This window comes from Ambystoma mexicanum, chromosome 2q (genome assembly GCF_040938575.1).
Source record: "Ambystoma mexicanum isolate Mex_15411 chromosome 2q, UKY_AmexF1_1, whole genome shotgun sequence".
NCBI classification, from domain to species: Eukaryota; Metazoa; Chordata; class Amphibia; order Caudata; family Ambystomatidae; genus Ambystoma; species Ambystoma mexicanum.
This window is the reverse complement of record NC_090924.1, coordinates 1,085,004,968-1,085,022,302: the sequence shown is the minus strand read 5'-3', so window position 1 is coordinate 1,085,022,302 and position 17,335 is coordinate 1,085,004,968. Positions and strand designations below refer to the sequence as shown.

At 44.4% G+C, this 17,335-nt stretch overlaps 1 protein-coding gene across 1 annotated transcript in view; it reads left to right on the top strand.

Annotated features, from left to right (window-relative positions):
- The window catches only part of CYP51A1 (cytochrome P450 family 51 subfamily A member 1), a 131,696-nt gene that overhangs the window by 76,186 nt on the left and 38,175 nt on the right, over positions 1 to 17,335 (top strand). Inside the window, exons 8-9 of the mRNA XM_069648427.1 lie at positions 2,099 to 2,194; positions 3,260 to 3,428. Coding sequence (XP_069504528.1) covers positions 2,099 to 2,194; positions 3,260 to 3,428 — 265 coding nt within the window. The remainder of the gene's footprint in view (positions 1 to 2,098; positions 2,195 to 3,259; positions 3,429 to 17,335) is intronic.

The following is a 17,335-nucleotide window of genomic DNA, read 5'->3' as shown; positions in this document are numbered from 1 at the left end:
AGAGGCATTATCATCATATCATATCATATTTACATCAGGCAATGTCATACTAGGGATCCTCTTTGTGGAATGTCATGCTTATACAACTGATCTGAAGACCTCATCTGATCAGTGCACGTGGCAAGAAGGGTTAGACAATGTAATAATAATGTGTTTGACAACAGGTGCCATTATTACTTAATTTATTGGTATTCAATGTATAGACCTTAGAATGATGAAGGGCTGAGTGGGCCATGCCATGAATATGTACTTTCCTAAGTGCAGGCTGGTCCCATACCCGAGGCAAAAGCTTAACTTGCTGAGGTATCCACCCACGACCATTACATGCCTGTCTATTACTGCCTATTTTCCTTTGTTAAGAGTATTGGCCTGATTTTCTGGACTAAAATAGGCAGATACACCACTTCTGTGGAACCCTGACATCAGCTTTGCGTCTGGCACCTTAAAATGGCAGTTTTCTTGGTCTGTAGTTACATTGATGATCCAAAAGAAAGGTTTGAAATAATGACCTTGCTTTTTCAATTATAGATTTACAAATGTAAATAGACGGTCACAATTATTCTGGAGGGTTAGGTGCTTATGTTCTCCACATTTGCCACCAGACTGGCAGAACTGAATGGTATATCCTTTTTGAGTCTGGAAAAACATCAGCATGTCCCGCTCAGTTAGGGAGATGCTAGTCCAGTCCCAGTTTTAACTTTGCATTCTAGGACTTGTTGTCCCGAGTTTATAACAGGAAATCCGGAACTGCAAGTCCCAGGATGCAAACATAAAACCAGAACTGGGCTAGCATCTCCCGACTGGAACGGATCGTGTTGGCATACATGGAAGAGATGCATTGTGTGCTCATCTTCAGACACAAAAAAGTGAGAGTTCTCAGAGAACTTGCTTTGGAGCCAATTGTTTGCATAAACTCAGTGTGTGTCAAAAGGAAGCTCTTTTAGTGTTAGCTGGCTAATTATGAAACTCATAGATAACGCAAGAAGCCTGAGACCACCACCTGTGAAACAATACTACATAAAAAGAAGGCTTACAGCTTAAAAACCAAAAGGTTTTTCTTAGGCTAGAGATTACGATATTGCCAGACATCACCATGCTATTCCAATTCCAGAGAGTGGCTACAGATAGTTTCAACCAACCCAAACTTTCCAGCAGTGACAGGGCACAAAGAACAAAAGTAAAACTATTTGCATTTCTCCAGTGAAAGAAAATTACTTTATTTAAATGCCTTGATGGAGATCTCAGACCAGCAAATTCGGGAAATAATGGAAAAACTCTGCCTTCCAGTTTCGGACACTTTTGGTTCTGCGTCTTCCGAAATTCTAATCCAGCATCACTTCTGCTCATTAATGTAAGAGTTGGGTTTGAGATCTTAATAGGCTGTGTTCACAAAGCAGCAAATGGGCATCGGATTGGCTGGAAGGATCCATCTAGTCCCTCAGAATCCTTTTTTGTCTTGTTGCATCAAGGCCCTGCCGTACTTCTTCAGGCCTCCATTACCACAGTACTGAGTAGTTTTGACCGGGCTTATGTTGATTGCTTGCCTAAAGATCTTGGTACCTATTATTATTTGTATTCAGTGAAAGATTAACAATACATTAATATGCAGACTAAAACCTTCTGCTACGGTGCTGGCAAAAGACCTTTTTTAGTTTGCTCTCAGTTTTGTTTAGTTTGTTATTTTTGTCTTTTTAAGGATTATCATTAATTTGTGAAATGCACAACTATATTTTCAAGAACAATGGTAACTGTTGTTTATGGTGTTGAGTGTGCTTAAGATGTTCATTGCAGCTTTTACATCCTGGTAATTGAGCAGCACAGTGGCTGAAACATGTAAAATTTGAAGTTAACAACATTGTTTTCAGTTCTTTCCTGAATTTGCTCAAATCCATCCCCTTACACTGACTTCACCAGACTTCTGCTCAATCATATGGAACATAGACAGGGTAAATCATGATAGTGAAGTAGGCCTAAGGAGCCATAAATATCAGAGTATGACCGACAGTACTGTGAAGAATTAGGGTATGTGAAACGGAGTGATGCTTTGAAATCCATTGTGCCACGTGGAAACCAATTACTTTTATACATTTGATTGTAGCTGAAGGATATGAGTGTGCTGGATCGCTGCCTGAAGGAAACACTACGACTCCGACCACCCATAATGACAATGATGAGAATGGCCAGAACTCCACAGGTGAGTGTGCTTGTTAATTTGTTGCACAGTTTTGCTCATTCTTTTTTATAGCATTTACACATTCCAGTTGTGTGCTTTTTTTCCTTTAAAATGCTCAGTTTCAATCCTTTTATTTCCTTTGTCTGGAAATCTTCATAGCTTTGTAGCTGTGTATATGTTTTTCAGTGTGCATATTTCTTTTTATTTTACATGGAGACCATTGTCAATTCTGTACATCACGAAGGCTTCCATAAGTGGTTAAAATTATAGCAATCAGAAGTGAAACATGTTCAGTAACTAAATACATCTGCTCAAACTTTCCAAAGCCCACAAAACGGGCAACCTGCAAGGCTCATGGCAATGGCACCTACTTCCAACTCGAATGTCGTGTGCTCTCAGCTCTGAGATAAAGCAGTGTCTGAGACCTAAATAAACCTCTTTTTGTTTTTACTTTCTAAGCTTTTATTTCATCTGGCCAGACAGCATTCATCCACTAGATATTGGTTGGAGGAAGCCAGGCAAATGGTCCTTTCTTTTGTAGTCAACCGTTTGCTTCTATTTTTACATTTCCAATGCCTTACATACACTTCAGCAACTCCTCTCCCTAAGACTGGCTGTATAGGTGGCTTGACTGTTGCTGCTCCATTGTCTGTCTTCATGTACAGCGGGGCTAAAGAGGGTGCTTGCAGCACTATCTGCATCAGCGTCCCCTATTGATGAGTTTGGAACTATTATTGCATAGAGAGTAATCCACCACACTTCTCAGTGGGCTTGTAAACATTTAGGGTCTTACAAAATCCTTTAAGACTAAAGTCAGAATGTGCACATTGATACTACATAACCTGTCATCATACCAATTAGTCTAATTTCATTTGTTGTCTAGATTAAAATCTCCGAGGTATTTGATCCTTGATATGGGGCAGGGGCGGGGTTGAGGGAGGTAGTCCGTATTGCGCATGTTACTAATGTTTGTTGGTACTGTCTAAACACGAAAATGTTAATAAAAAAGAAGTTATTTTAAAAAAGGTATCTGATCCTATTGTACTTGCTTTGCTTGGGTTTATTTACTGTTTTCTCTGCCCTTAGACTGTTGCAGGTTATACCATTCCTCCCGGTCACCAGGTCTGCGTCTCCCCCACAGTAAATCACAGACTTAGAGACACATGGATGGAAAATTTAGACTTCAATCCTGACCGCTACCTTCAAGATAACCCAGCAGCAGCAGATAAGTTTGCGTATGTGCCATTTGGTGCTGGTAAGTTACATCTGCTTGAATAGATCATAGTTTTGTTTTTAATAATTGTTAAATGTTTTTTACTTTGAATACATCACTGTTCCAATGAATTGCTTTTCTTAGACCAAGACTTACATGCAGGACAAATGATTACTGGCTATTCAAGGCTATGGGAACATGCAAAGTGGCATGGATTTATCAGCCCACGTTGTACAGCAAAATAACTTTCAAAGGCACACGATTAGTGTCATTGTACAACATAATAGGTAGAAGAGCTGAGTCACCAAATGGGCAACTGCTGCTGGTTTAGAACCAGTGTTGTTCGTGCTGTGCTGCTCCCAAATATTCCATCTGTACAGATCATCCACTTGATATTTTATTGATGAGGTAATGTCCCATTTTACATGAACTGTGCACAGTTCACTAAACATTCAAACTTTAGTTTGCAGTACATTATGTGTGCAAGGTTCTGTTTGATGCTGCTGAAACTGCATCCTGCAATATGGAATGCGCTAGCAGACCTCCTCCATGTCATCAAAACATTCCCATTGCAATAGGAGAAGTCTGAATCATCCTGGCACCAGTCCAGTTAAGAAACCTACCCTGAGCTTGACACAAGGGGAATCCCCCAGAGAAAACAGAATTTACATTTTGCACCGTCCACAGGATAGTGCACATGTGATCCACGACATGGGCATCCTTTAGATTTTCTATAGTCCCTCAGGTCGGCCCCCAACCGAATTCCTTCTGTCTACAACAGACTAGTTGGAAGAGGCCATGTGCTATATTCCCTGACACAGACCCAAAGGGTTAGAAATCTTTTACTAATTAGTACCAGAAATAGTGGGAATGAGTGGAAATTAGAAGTATTCCAACTTCAAGGTGAACTGAATCCTCCTTACAAAGTGGGCCTTAACATGTAAACTGGCATATATTATTTTCTTTACATTATTTATAATTGTATTTAGTTTGAAATTCCAAACTGTTACAACATTTACATATAATGCAGATATATCTATCATCCCAAGATTACAAACATACAACATATTGTCACATTGGAAGTGGACAGGAGTCCACATGCATAAAAAACAAGGTATTAAAGCTTTTTGTAAAACCTATCTAACAACTTGATCTTAATAGACAAGTAGTCAACATATAAACTAGACAATAATGAATAGAACATCTCATACAGTGTGTAGCTTCTTGTGCAAATAGCAAAATATTTTACAAACGATAAAACATCATAAGATATGTGTGATATATCTTCGGTGTAAACGTTAAAAATACTCCACAAATGAGTATAGGTTTTTAGAACAGATACAAAACATACAAGATTAACACAAACAAGGGAATGTGCATTCTACATTTTACATCTATTTCAGGATGATCATAAAAGCAGCATGACAATTTAGAGAAGAGAGCGTATAGTTAGTAGAGATAGATCCATATGACACCCATGCAAAATTCCTTAATGACAATTCACTTAAGACATGCCACAGATTCTGCATAACATTGTGAGCCCTTAACCAACGGAGGACAATGGCTTTCTGAAACAGATAAAATAAATTGAGAATGTGCATTCACTTATCCAGTATATGATTACACCCTGTCAAGATTCCAGTGTATAAACCTTAAATGTGGTTTACATGGCAGTGCCAGGATTTCCAGTTTAAGTTACATATAAGAGGGGCAACTGAATGCTAAGCACGAAATTATGAATTGGCAGACACAGAAGTACTCTGCAGCAGCCTATGCTCCTCAAGTTCACAAAGTGGAAATCCAAGATGGTACCCGCCTTCTCTGAAGCTTGACTGCAGGGACACAAAAGGAGGAGCATGGTCACAGGTCTGGCAGACAAGCCATGATATGATATGGCATTTATAATGATCTATTAACAGTCGACCAAACCCAGAAACACCTGAGAGCTGTTAAGCAAGGATGGTCCTGGAATGCAGGTTCAGCCCACTATATAAACTGCAAGTCGTTTGGCACTAGTTTGGGTGTTTGACTGTAGAGCTGGAGCTTTGAAGAGAGTATATGGTGTGTGCGCCAGGACATTAAGGTGGAATAAAAGAACAGCGTTGGAAGGGATGAGATGGAGCAAAGTAAGAACATCAAAAGGATTGAGGAGGAGGTGTGATGAGGAAAATGAGGAGTGAGGTGGAGCAGAGTAAGGAAGAAGAATGGAGGACCATCAGGAGGATTGAGGAAGATGTAGAGAAGAATAAGGAGGTGTTGAGAAGGAACATCTTAAAGAGTCAGGCAACTGTAAGAGGAATGAAGGCATGAGAGGAAGAAGGAGGCATCGCGGGGAGAGGGAGGAGGACCTGCAGAAGGAGGCTTATCAAGAACACGAACAAGAAGTAGAAGGGCTGCAGACACACCCTCAGGCTGAGGAATGGGAGTGGAGAAGGGGTGAGATACGAGGACATGTTGAAGTGCCTAAGAAGATGGAAAGAGGAAAAGGGGAGAATAGTAAAGGGCCTGCTTCAAGGACGTTCCCCTTAGGGGCAGGATTAAGATTATTGTGATTCATTAAGGAGGAAGAGGCATTGGGGTCTAGTAGAAGGACCTCAACACAGAGCAACAAAGAAGGCATCATGACCAAACCTTTAGAGACGCTCGGGTGACGAGTCTTTCAAATAGATTGTGTCCTCCCACATATTCCTCATTTTTTATGATATCCAGCATGGGCTGCTTCGGAATTTTCTTTTTGGCAGAGGGCGCTCTGCGTCAATGGCTTCGACTCAATGTCCTTCAAAGGCCTCTGTCTTGAGGATGATGTCATCGAAGGCATATATAGCATGCGCAGCACCCTTTGGCTTCAGTTCTGTTTTTCGGCGACAGCTTTAGCTTGGAGAAATACGGCGCGCTTCTTCACTTTCGTGACGACTTAGTTATTTCGAGAAATCGAAATGTCTTCTTCATCAACAGCGACAACCCCGAAGACAGAGTTCAAAAAGTGTCAGGATTGTGGGTTGAAAATTTCTTTGACCGATCCCCATCGAATCTGTTTGTGGTGCCTCGGGGGGACCATTACACCTCGGACTGCTCCAAGTGCCAGTCTATGACTGGAAAGGCCTTGAAGGAGCATAAGGGGAAGTTGAAGGTAGGTTGAATCCCTGTTACGCTCACCTGGTATCCACAGGGACGCCACCCAGCTGGGTTACTCGCTGGTATGCTTTTCAGCTTTGCCCTGATGTAGTCTGCGGGGAAGGTTCTGCCTTGTGGTAGAATTAGGCGTGCTCTCCGTCCTACCTTCTTTGCAGGGGCGCGTTGTCTTTCATGGCATTGGCGCGTTGTCTTTCATGGGCGAGTGCGGTCCAGTTACTTCACTGACGCCGGCCCGTTTGATATTGTTCAGGTAGGTCTTATTGCTGTTCTTTAGTTTTGTTGCTATCCTGCATACCTTTCTTTGATTAGAATGTCTCTTTTTTTCTCCCTTAGGTATGTGGAGCTTCAGCGCGGCGAACTGGCTTGGTTGAGCCCCGCTGGTAAATGATGGCGCATTAAGAGCGCTATGATGCAGTAAGTAAGCGCTATGCGCAGCACTGCGAAGTCTTGCCTTTGCTAACCTGTGTTTTCCTTCCTTGTAGGTCGCGGTGTTCTTCAGCGCGGGTGGAATGTCCGGATTGGTGCCAGCCGAGAGGCGACCAGCCAGGTAAGCCTTTTGAGCAGTTCGTAATTTGTAAATGTCTCTACTGCTTTCTTTAATGTTGCCTCTATCTTCCTCTTTCAGGTCGTTCTGTCCGGGAGGCGTGCAGATTTGAGGAAGCTGTTCTCAGTAGCTGCGAGTGTTTAAAGATGAAGACTGCAGGTAAGATGCTGCTGCTAATGATGTTCCTTTTGTCTCCTTGCAGGTTCTGCTTCTCTGAGGTTCGAGGGAATAGCTGGACACGGTGAGCGTCAAGTTGCAAGCTGTAAAGTAACGCGAAGCCTGTTGTCTTGCGCGGGTGTGGTTTAAATAGCCCCAACAAAATAGTCCAGGTAAAGTAGTCCCTAGGCTGCCACACCCAAAACACTAGACCGCATAGCTTGGTTCTTAGGAACCAAGCTATGTGGATGCCTCCATGTTGGCTGACAATACAATAAAGTAGTTCCAAAGCACATTGTTTTTCATGGTGTATGAGCCTGGTGCCATAGGCGCCAGGACTGGCCCCATGAGGGCTTTTGAAGAGGATGCCAGGCTCTAGAGGCCCGAGTCCTGACTCCACCTGGCCAATGGGTTTGCCAAAGGGGGTTTTGGGCGAGAGTCGTGACAATCCCTACATCTCCTATCCCGACCAAGAAAGCTTCGACCGACAGGTCGAGAGGTGACTCTCATCGGAGGAAGAAGGCCAATCGGTCGAGATCGAGGAGTGGCTCCCACCACTCTTCTTCGTCCTCGAAGAAGTCGAAGAGAAGGCACAGTCATCAACGCTTCCCCAGAGAGGGTTTCTTGCCCAACCAAAAAACCAACTCTGGCCGAGTGGGAGGCCTTCAGAGCTGCGATACTCAAAATATTTGAAAAACAAAAGCCTCCAACCCATGCTCCTACCGCGCCTTCCAAAGAAGCCGGGAAGGAAAGGGCTCGATCTAAATCCTGCGCGCCCTCGAGCCCGGGACGAAGGCACGATCTGCATCGAGAGCCGTTGAGGCCTTGATCCGATGAAGTCTCATCGAAGGATCAGTCGAGTCAGAAGCACAAGTCGAGGTCGTCGACACCATAGACCCCCTTCGAGGCCGGCGGCTCCTTCGATGCCAGCCAAACCCTTGACGTTGAAATCAACACTGAAGGCAACGATGCCAGCTGCGCTAACATTGGCAGCTGTGCCATTGACGCCGAGCGATCTAGTAAAAGCTACGGCGCCAATGAAGAAAGTTTCGATGATTCTTCCAGCGTCGAACCCATTATTTGCAAAATCCCTCATTCCTGAGACAACTCATGTCTAAGGGAGTGGACTGCATCAGATGGAGTAGACCTCCATTGCCTTTCGAACAAGATGATCTAACAGGCATCTTAGATAAGGGTCCTCAGTCAGATCCCATTTTACCTTTTCATATTGCTTTGCAGAAAAGGGTGGCATTGAATTGGGAAACACCGGAAACAAATCCGGCTGTAAATAAGAACTTGACCACGAAGTACCGCCCTTCCAGTAGTGACCCTGACTACCTGTCGAAACACAACAATCCAGAGAGTCTGGTGGTGCAGGCAGCTACTGCAACATCTAATCATGCTGCTTACCCTACCATCCCCCCCAGATAGGGACGACAAACAAGTGGATAGATGGGCAAGGAAGGTATTTTCCGCAGGGAGTATGGCACTCAAATCTGTCAACTCCACGTGTGCCCTTGCAAAATGTACGTTCACTCTATGGGACTGCATTTCCATGGCGGCAGAGCACAGTCCCGAGAGGGATGAAAAGGACAGGTTCTTAGCCATAGTTGGAGACAGCAAAGAAGCCGTGTGCGAGTCTCTTCAGCCAGCTTTGGATTCAGCCATGGCTACGAGCACCATTATGCGCAGGTTTGTGTGGTTGTGGAAGTCGGGTTTTGCACCGAATGTGCAGTCCAGACTTCTCAACATGCCCTTTGACGGGTCTCGCCTTTTTGGCAATAAGGCTGACGAGAGTCTTGAGAAGTTGCAGACCTCGAAGGTGGCAGCCAAATCTTTAGGCACCACTATTAGGCAACCTCAGCCTTTTCGACCTAGTGGACAACCTTGGAGGGGTAGATCTTTTCGCTACTATTCCTCAGTTGGAAGAGCGAGTGGAATGGCCAGTTAAGGGGACCAACAATGATTTCCTTGTGGTGGACGAGGAAGAGATGCAAAGCCAGTTGAAGCAGGGGCTTCTTTACCATCTGCCGCTGCATCAGCCGCCTCAAAACCTGTCTGAGGTCTTGAGTCACAAAAGAATGGTGAGACATTACTTTGGATGCTTGGGCCTTGAAAACCGTAGCCCACAGTTACTTCCTTCCTTTTATACAAAGACCTCAGAACAATCCACCGGGGAACCACTCTTTGAGATTCCAGAACTGCTCCTTGTGCAGGAGGTTTTAACCCTGCTAGAGAAAGGCACTATAGAACCAGTGCCTGTAGTGGAGAGGAACAAGGGTTGGTATTCCCCTTATTTCCTAATACCCAAGAAGGGCGGAGGACTGAGACCCATCTTGGATTTCAGATACTTGAACAAGTTTCTTAGGAAGAAGAAGTTAAAGATGGTCACACTTTCTCAGATCCTTCAGGCCCTCCAACACCAGGATTGCTTGGTGTCATTGGACCTTCAGGATGCTTATTTTAATGTGCCAAGCCATCTCAAGGACAGAAAATATCTGAGGTTCGCAGTTGGCAGTTCTCACTATCAATTTCGAGTTCTGCCATTCGGGCTGACCTCCGCCTGAAACTTTTCACCAAACTGATGGTGGTGGTGGCAGCGCGTCTCAGTAGATGGGGGATTCACGTCTACCCCTACCTGGACGACTGGCTGATCAGGGCACGTTCTCCAGAACAAGTCCTGGACCATGTCAACGTCACCTGCCACTGCCTTCACAGACTGGACTTCTCCTTCAATTACAAGAAGTCCCATATGACACCTTCTCAGAAACTCCAATTCATCAGAGCTGTTCTGGATACATCTTTGGGAATGAGCTTGCCACCCTGGATGAGGGCTCAAGACATTCTTCAGATGGTCACCAAATTTCAAAGTGGCCAGTGTCTCCCAGCCTTCGATTATTTGTTTTTTTTTAAATTTATTTTTAAATTAATTTATTTAAAGGTTGCTCGGCCTGATGGCATCCTGCATTTTTTTGGGGCCACAGGCCCGCCTGAGAATGAGTTCCCTTTAATGGGCTCTAAAAACTCAATGGTCCCAGTTCTCAGGAAAGATGTCAGGCCTACTTCAGGTTCCAAGCAGGGTCACACAGGATCTTCTGCGGTGGGCCTGCGAGGACAACATTCTGAAGGGAGAACAATTGTTGCATCCATGGCCGTAGATAACAGTAGTAACAGACGTCTCCCTCACGGGGTGGGGAGCCCACACCAACGATATGACAGTCAGCGGTCGTTGGTCTCCATCAGAGTCCAAACTACATATCAATCATTTGGAGCTGAGGGCATTCGGACTAGCGCTGAAGGTCTTCCTGCCCTCTGTACATGGAAGGAATGCCCTGATAATGATGGACAACAAAGTGGCCATGTACTACCTCAACAAGAGAGGAGGTGTAGGGTCACTACCGCTGTGCAGAGATGCAATGCAGTTCTGGTACTGGGCAATACAAGAAGGAATCTCCCTATTGGCAGTTCACCTAGCCACAGAGGAGAACACAGCGGCGGACGTTCTGAGCAGACGGAGCACAGTCTCCCACGAGTGGGAACCAGCTCAGGAAGTCCTTCAAGAGATCTTCACCCTTTGGGGAACCCCTCAAGTGGATCTGTTCACGACCGGTGTCAACTGGAAGTGCGAACCATACTGCTCCAGGGGATTTCCTCCAAAAGGAGCTCTAGGAGACAAGTTTGTGGTGGACTGGGAATTTCCACTCCTGTACGCCTTTCCTCCAGTCCCCGTCATTCCTCACGTGATCAGGAGGTTGAGAATGTTCGGGAAAAATATGATGCTAATTGCCTGGAATTGGGCCAGGAGGACATGTTACCCGGTCCTTCTGGGCATGTCCATCTGTCCTCCAATACGTCTTCCACAAAGAGAGGACCTTCTCTCGTGAGTCACGCTTGATTTCTGAGAGGTTGAGATACAAGGATTGGGACCTCCCTGATGACGTAATGGAGATCTTGCTTTCGGCCAGAAGGCCAGCAACAAAGTCTTTCTACTGTTGTCGTTGGAATACATTCTGCAACTGGTGCAGAGAAAAGAATGTGGATCCTTTTCTATGTAAAACACTGGATGTTTTATCTTTTCTGCTATCTTTAGTCAATCTGGGGCTCCAGATTGGTACTATTAAAGGCTATTTGGCGGCACTGTCCATATTTAAGGGCTCGTCAGAGGAATGTTCATACTTCAAAATCCCACTGGTGACACAATTTCTAAAGGGGCTCACCAACGTGTTCACCCCATCTCCTTTCCAGGTTCCAATTTGGGATCTTAATCTGGTTCTAAAATGTCTGTGTGCACCTTTTGAACCTTTACATTCATGTCCCTCAAGGTTGTTAATCTTTAAGACCATTCTATTGGTAGGTCTAACATCAGCCCATAGAGTGAGCGAGTTACAGGCACTTTTCGTCCAGACCGCCCTTTACTATCTTCCACAAGGATAGGGTTGTTCTAAGGGTTAAACCTTCATTTTTACCCAAAATCATTTCTGATTTCCACATAGGAAAAAACATTGTTTTGCCTTGTTTCTATCCCCCCAGCCCCCCCTCGTCCTAGCAAGGAGGAGGAGAGACTACATAGGTTGGACCCTCATAAAACTTTAAGTTTTTATATATCTAGAATGTCAAAACTCTGTATTGAGGATCAGCTGTTCATTGGCTATATGGACCACAAACTGGAGCAGGCTGTCTCTAAGCAGACCTTGTCCAGATAGATTGTTCTGGCCATTTCAGAATGCTACAGGTTGGCTGGGAAGGATACTCTGGAAGGTTTAAGGGCCCATTCCACCAGGGGCATGGCTACCTGTACAGCCCTGCAAAGGGGTGCCCCAATAAAAAATATTTGTGAAGCTGCAACGTGGTCTACTATCCACACATTCACAAAGCATTACTGCCTGGAATCTTCCCTCGGTCCTGCACTTGGTTCATGAAAACAATTAAAATACAAATTCTACTCCCTCCACCAAATCAAATACTGCTTTGAGAGTCTATCAAAGATAAGGAATACGTGGGAGGACACAATCCATTCGAAGTTCCTTACCCCTGGTAATGTTCTTTCGACTGGATGTTCCTCCCATGTATTCCTCATCGCCCTCCTAGCCTACCCCAAAGTAGAATTTCCTATGTTATCACAGGTTTTGTTCCTTCAAGGCTGTAGTAATTCCTGTAGTTATGCAGCTATTTCTGCTGTAAGAGAAAAAACAGAACTGAAGCCAACCGTCGCTGCACATGCTATGTATGCCTTAGATGACATCATCTTCGAGACGGAGGCCTTCGAGGGACATCAAGTTGACGCCATGGATGCACAGCTCCCTCTGACGAAAATATTTTAAGAAGCAGCTGAAGCTGGATATAATAAATCAAAGATGAGGAATACGTGGGAGGAACATCCAGTCGAAAGAACGTTATCAGGGGTAAGTAACTTGATCTTTGGGGGCATCTTTAGAGAACATTGTAGTCTCACTGAGCCCTAACTTCTGGTGCTGTGCTGGCTTAATGTGCAGGCACATGTAGGGTTCAAAAACCCTAGTGAAGATGTGATCTAGGAGTTGAGGACAAGAAGAAAGTAAAGAGGGTAAAAAACATTACAGAGTATGAAAGCAACTAAATCTAGTTAATAGTGCGGTATAGCAGGTATGAAAGATATTTGAAAAAAGGGTACAGTTATTAAAAGAAACAGGAGGGATTAAGGGATGTTTCATGTGTTGTTGAGGGATGGGGTGGGGGGGGGGAGGGCGGTTCACCCCCGTTAAAAGGTATTTTTTTATGTCAAATGCAGGTGGCATATGTGTTAGGTTAGGTAAAAAAAAATAATAAACTACCATAAAAACTTAAGTAGAAATGGAAACGTATTATTGTATAATCCATTAGATGCCATTTTGAGACAATATATACAGACTGCAAGTAGATATTCGGCTCGATGAAAATGGTATATAGTTATTTTTCATAGTGTTATATATGTATTCTGCTGTTATCCCAGTATTCAAATCACATATAACCTTTGTTTTATTCATTTTTTTTCTTTCTTCCAGGTCATTTCCCCCTTTCTATTAATTTTTCCTCCTTCTTTCCTTTATATTTTTTCTTTCTTTGGCACTTTCTCGTTCCTTCCCTTTTTTTAAAATTCTTCCTTTGTTTGCCTGGATGTCCTTCCCTATTATTTCTTCCTTTTTCCTTATCTTTGCCTAACCTTTGTTGTTGTGAGCTATTAGCATCCACTCCAGGCAAAGTTAAAACAAATTTAAGACAGTATGACTGGAATAGGCACAATCATTTGGACAAGTATATATTTCTGAAAGAATACAGAAACATTTGGAAAAGTTATGAATCCATGCCTAGATACCCTCGTATTTTTTTTCTGGCTAAAAAATACAGATCGTTATATACGAGTACTTGAGTACTTTGGAAACCTAGGGACTGCGTTGAGGAACACCAAAGGAAAGCTGAGGTTGTTGTTTATGTAACCAAACATCCACACTGGAAACCATTACACACTTAGTTTTGTAATGTGAAAAAACACAGGTGTTGTGCTTTAGAACGTTTAGAAAATGTATACTTCAGTCTCAAGACTTGAGCATAAAGATCTTATAATCATCTTTTAAATGGGGACGGGAGGTTATGATTATTTTGTTAGTTAAATGTATTCTCATTATCTATGAATTACTAGAAGAATTTATTTTTCTGTATATTAAGACATTGGTGACCCTTTTTCTAATCGCACCCGTTAAGGTCAAAAGGAAAAAAAATTATATTGATTATAAGAATATACTTGATGAACGCAAGCAGGGTATGATGAGATTTTTTACTTTAGATTTGTATTAGCATTTTAACATTCAAAACCAAGGACCACATTTATATATCAATTCAAAAGCTTAACCCGTCCTCATGAACCAAACCTTTCCCCTCCCTCATCTCTCCTCGCCCCCCTCATCAAACAAACAACGGTGGTTTCTTGTGCAAAATGAATCTGGCAGTTCAGTGATTCTTCACTGTGAGTCTAGTTCCCCATCTGGGGACAGTATTCCCGGTCTTTGGATACGCGTTCCATATAATGCTTGTCTTGGCCATCGCCTGATTTAGTGATGGGCTCGTCGTAGGCCACCCGAACCCCCTACAAACATATGCCCCCACCTCTTACTATTAGGAGAATCTCTCCTTCCCGCCCCTTTTGTGTGCCATCAATACCACCCTTCTCGATAAACCAGGACCGCTTCTTCCCTAATGCACCTCCCATCCGCATTTCTGCCTGACCCCGTCCCAGGCTGCCCTGAAAGTGCCTGACTCATCCTTCACCAGGGCTGACATCTTATCCATCAAGAACATATTTTTCAATGTATTCATCCATTCGTTTTTGTTTGGGATCGTGGAGTTTTCCACTTTTGGGCCAGGCCAACCCTCCCCGGCCGCAGCATTGTCTCCCACATTCGGGGGTACCTATACGTCTCTGAATCTCTCTGCAGTATTCCTAATAACATTGTCATTGGGTCATGCAGGAGTGATTCCCCCACAACTCCCCCTTAGGTTCTCCCAATATGCCTGTACCCGTGGACAATACCCCCACATATGCCCTCTCGAACCAATCTGGCTGCAGCCCTGCGGACACCGCGGGGATGTCCCTGCGAACATCTTAGATATCTTTAGCAGGTCTCTATGCCATCCCTGAAGTATCTTGAAATTATGTTCCATGTAGGCGGTAAAGAGGTTCCCATGGAATGCTATCTTATACACCTTGCCCCACACCTCCTCTGAGAGGTCCTCCCCTGCCAGCTCGTTCCAATACCGTTGAAACCCTTGCATATCTTTGTTATCGCTGTTATTCATGACTTTGTACAATTTCGACACTATCCCTAGGTCCAGTACCTTCTCAAACGGGGTTAACAACCTCTTGAATTTCTCTTTTCATTTCTGATCGCTCAAGAGCCCCTTCAACCAAAGATATTCAAATACTGAGATCGTACCAGCCCCCAAGACTTCAACCACTGCCTCGTATGTTTGGAATTCTCCCTCTAGGGACAGCTGTCCCACCCTTTCCAGTCCTCTCTCAGACCATTCATGTGCGCTGCGGAAACCCCTATCTCGCAGTCTTACCACGGAACCCCAAAGTGAAACCATTGGGGAGGGCCATGATGATAGGTTCCCTGACGGCGTGCCTCCCCTCCACAGGGCCCACAGTACCCCTAGAATGGTTGCTCAAGAAGTCTGCCCGGAATATCTTTGCGGGCGCCCACAGAAGATCCGTCACCTTGAACGGATGGGCGTCCATGTCCTCTAGGTAGGTCCAGTATGTACCCATTTCGTCTCTCATATGTTCCAATACCCTAAACTGGGCCGCTTTGTAGTATAGTCGGATGTCTGGGAGGCCGAAGCTCCCTTCCTCCCTGGGGAGGGTGAGAGTGGATCGCTTGATCCTTGGGGTCTTGCCTTGCCAAATACATTTTTGCACTACTGTCTGTAGTTCTCTAAAAGTAGATTCTGGAACCATCGTGGGGAGGGCCGCGAATAGGTATAGTAATCTCAGCAGGACGTTCATCTTTATCGCCGTCATACGGCCATACCATGATAGGATCATGCTACCCCACTGGGTCAAATCCGTTTTTAATGATGGACAGCAACGGATCATAATTAGCTGTTGCCATAGTCGTTAAGTCTCTGGTCACCTGTACTCCCAGATATTGAATAGCCACTTTCTCGACCCTGACCCCCAAGAAGCTGTTCACAGGGTACAGTACCCGGTCCGATGGTCGCAGTGTCGAGGGGGGTCCACAAGGTATCCTAGGATGTCATCCGCAAACAGTAATTGTTTGAATTTAACCTGGCTCCTTCGAATCCCCTGTATTCCTGGGTGGTTCCTTACAGCTTTTGCCAGAGGTTCCATTGTGAGAGTGTATATTAGGAGGGATAGGGGGCACCCCTGTCCCGTACCCCTTGTTAAGTTGAAGGACGGCATAAGTGCCCCATTCACTTGTACACTGTCAGGCTGAGAATCCAAGACCGATGTCTGCAGAAACTGCTGAACCCCCAACAGTCACCCTGAAGCATAACACTTGGAACTAAGGACTTAAACAGTTCTGCATGTTACACTCCCAAGGGAAAGGGGGAATTGGATGAAATAATAAACACCAGGTTGAATCAGCAAACTCTCTGAACCTGCAGATTGAACAAAGAAGAAACACCACATACCACCTTAAAATAACATTTTTAGTGTACCTACATCTCCCAGAATTATCCTAAACACCATAGCCTAAAAACCATACCTGGTTTTCCTCTACTGATTGCCCAGAGAAGATTGAATACTTGCTAGAAGCCTTTTACTGGTTGCAGCTTTACTCGTCTAAGCGTACACCTGCTGTCCTTGATGCACCTTAGTTTAATAACAAACTGCTCTTTATTACGTTCCTATTCCCAGGTAATCTGTCTCCCTCAGGGGTATTTTGAAGAATGTTTATTCCTGCCTTTTAAAACTGGGAAGGTGTAATTAGTGACCTCCCTGTGCATCCAAGTTCTAAATATTTCAGTCACTAAAAATGTTACTTCTATTCATAAAAATTAAACAGATGAGAACTTTTCCTTGTTTTGCAACACTTCACAAGAGAGCTCTGTTTGTATCCTCGTTAAGTTAGTTGTGCCCTTGGAATCTCTAACTTTAACGTGCATGAGCGGAAAGTCACGTTAGATGTCTTCTACACCGCACACGCGCAATTGCCTTAAGGCTGTACTGTTCCACCGCGCATGCGCGCAAGTTGATTGGTGCCCTTTGGGCTGAGCAGGCCTACCACGCATGCACGCAAGCTGACTGATGCCCGCTCCGCATACGTGCACAACCGGTACACTTTCACTTCTCTGAACCGTGCACGCGTGCTACAACCACATTGGCATTACTGTTCCGTGCACACAACTTTAATTATTAATGAGTATCTTACACCGCGAACTCGCGCCAAACAACGGCGAAAAGGTACATTTACTGTGCGCTTTAACACTCGCGATCAGGAAGCTCACGAACGCAACTGCAACCGGTTGCTGTAGACGCGAGCTGCTCAGCTTGCAAGCGCAAGCCAGTTACTGTGGTATCTTAGCAACCATGCACACCGCCCGGTGTGATAGAAACTAATCAAGTCTTTTTTTCAAT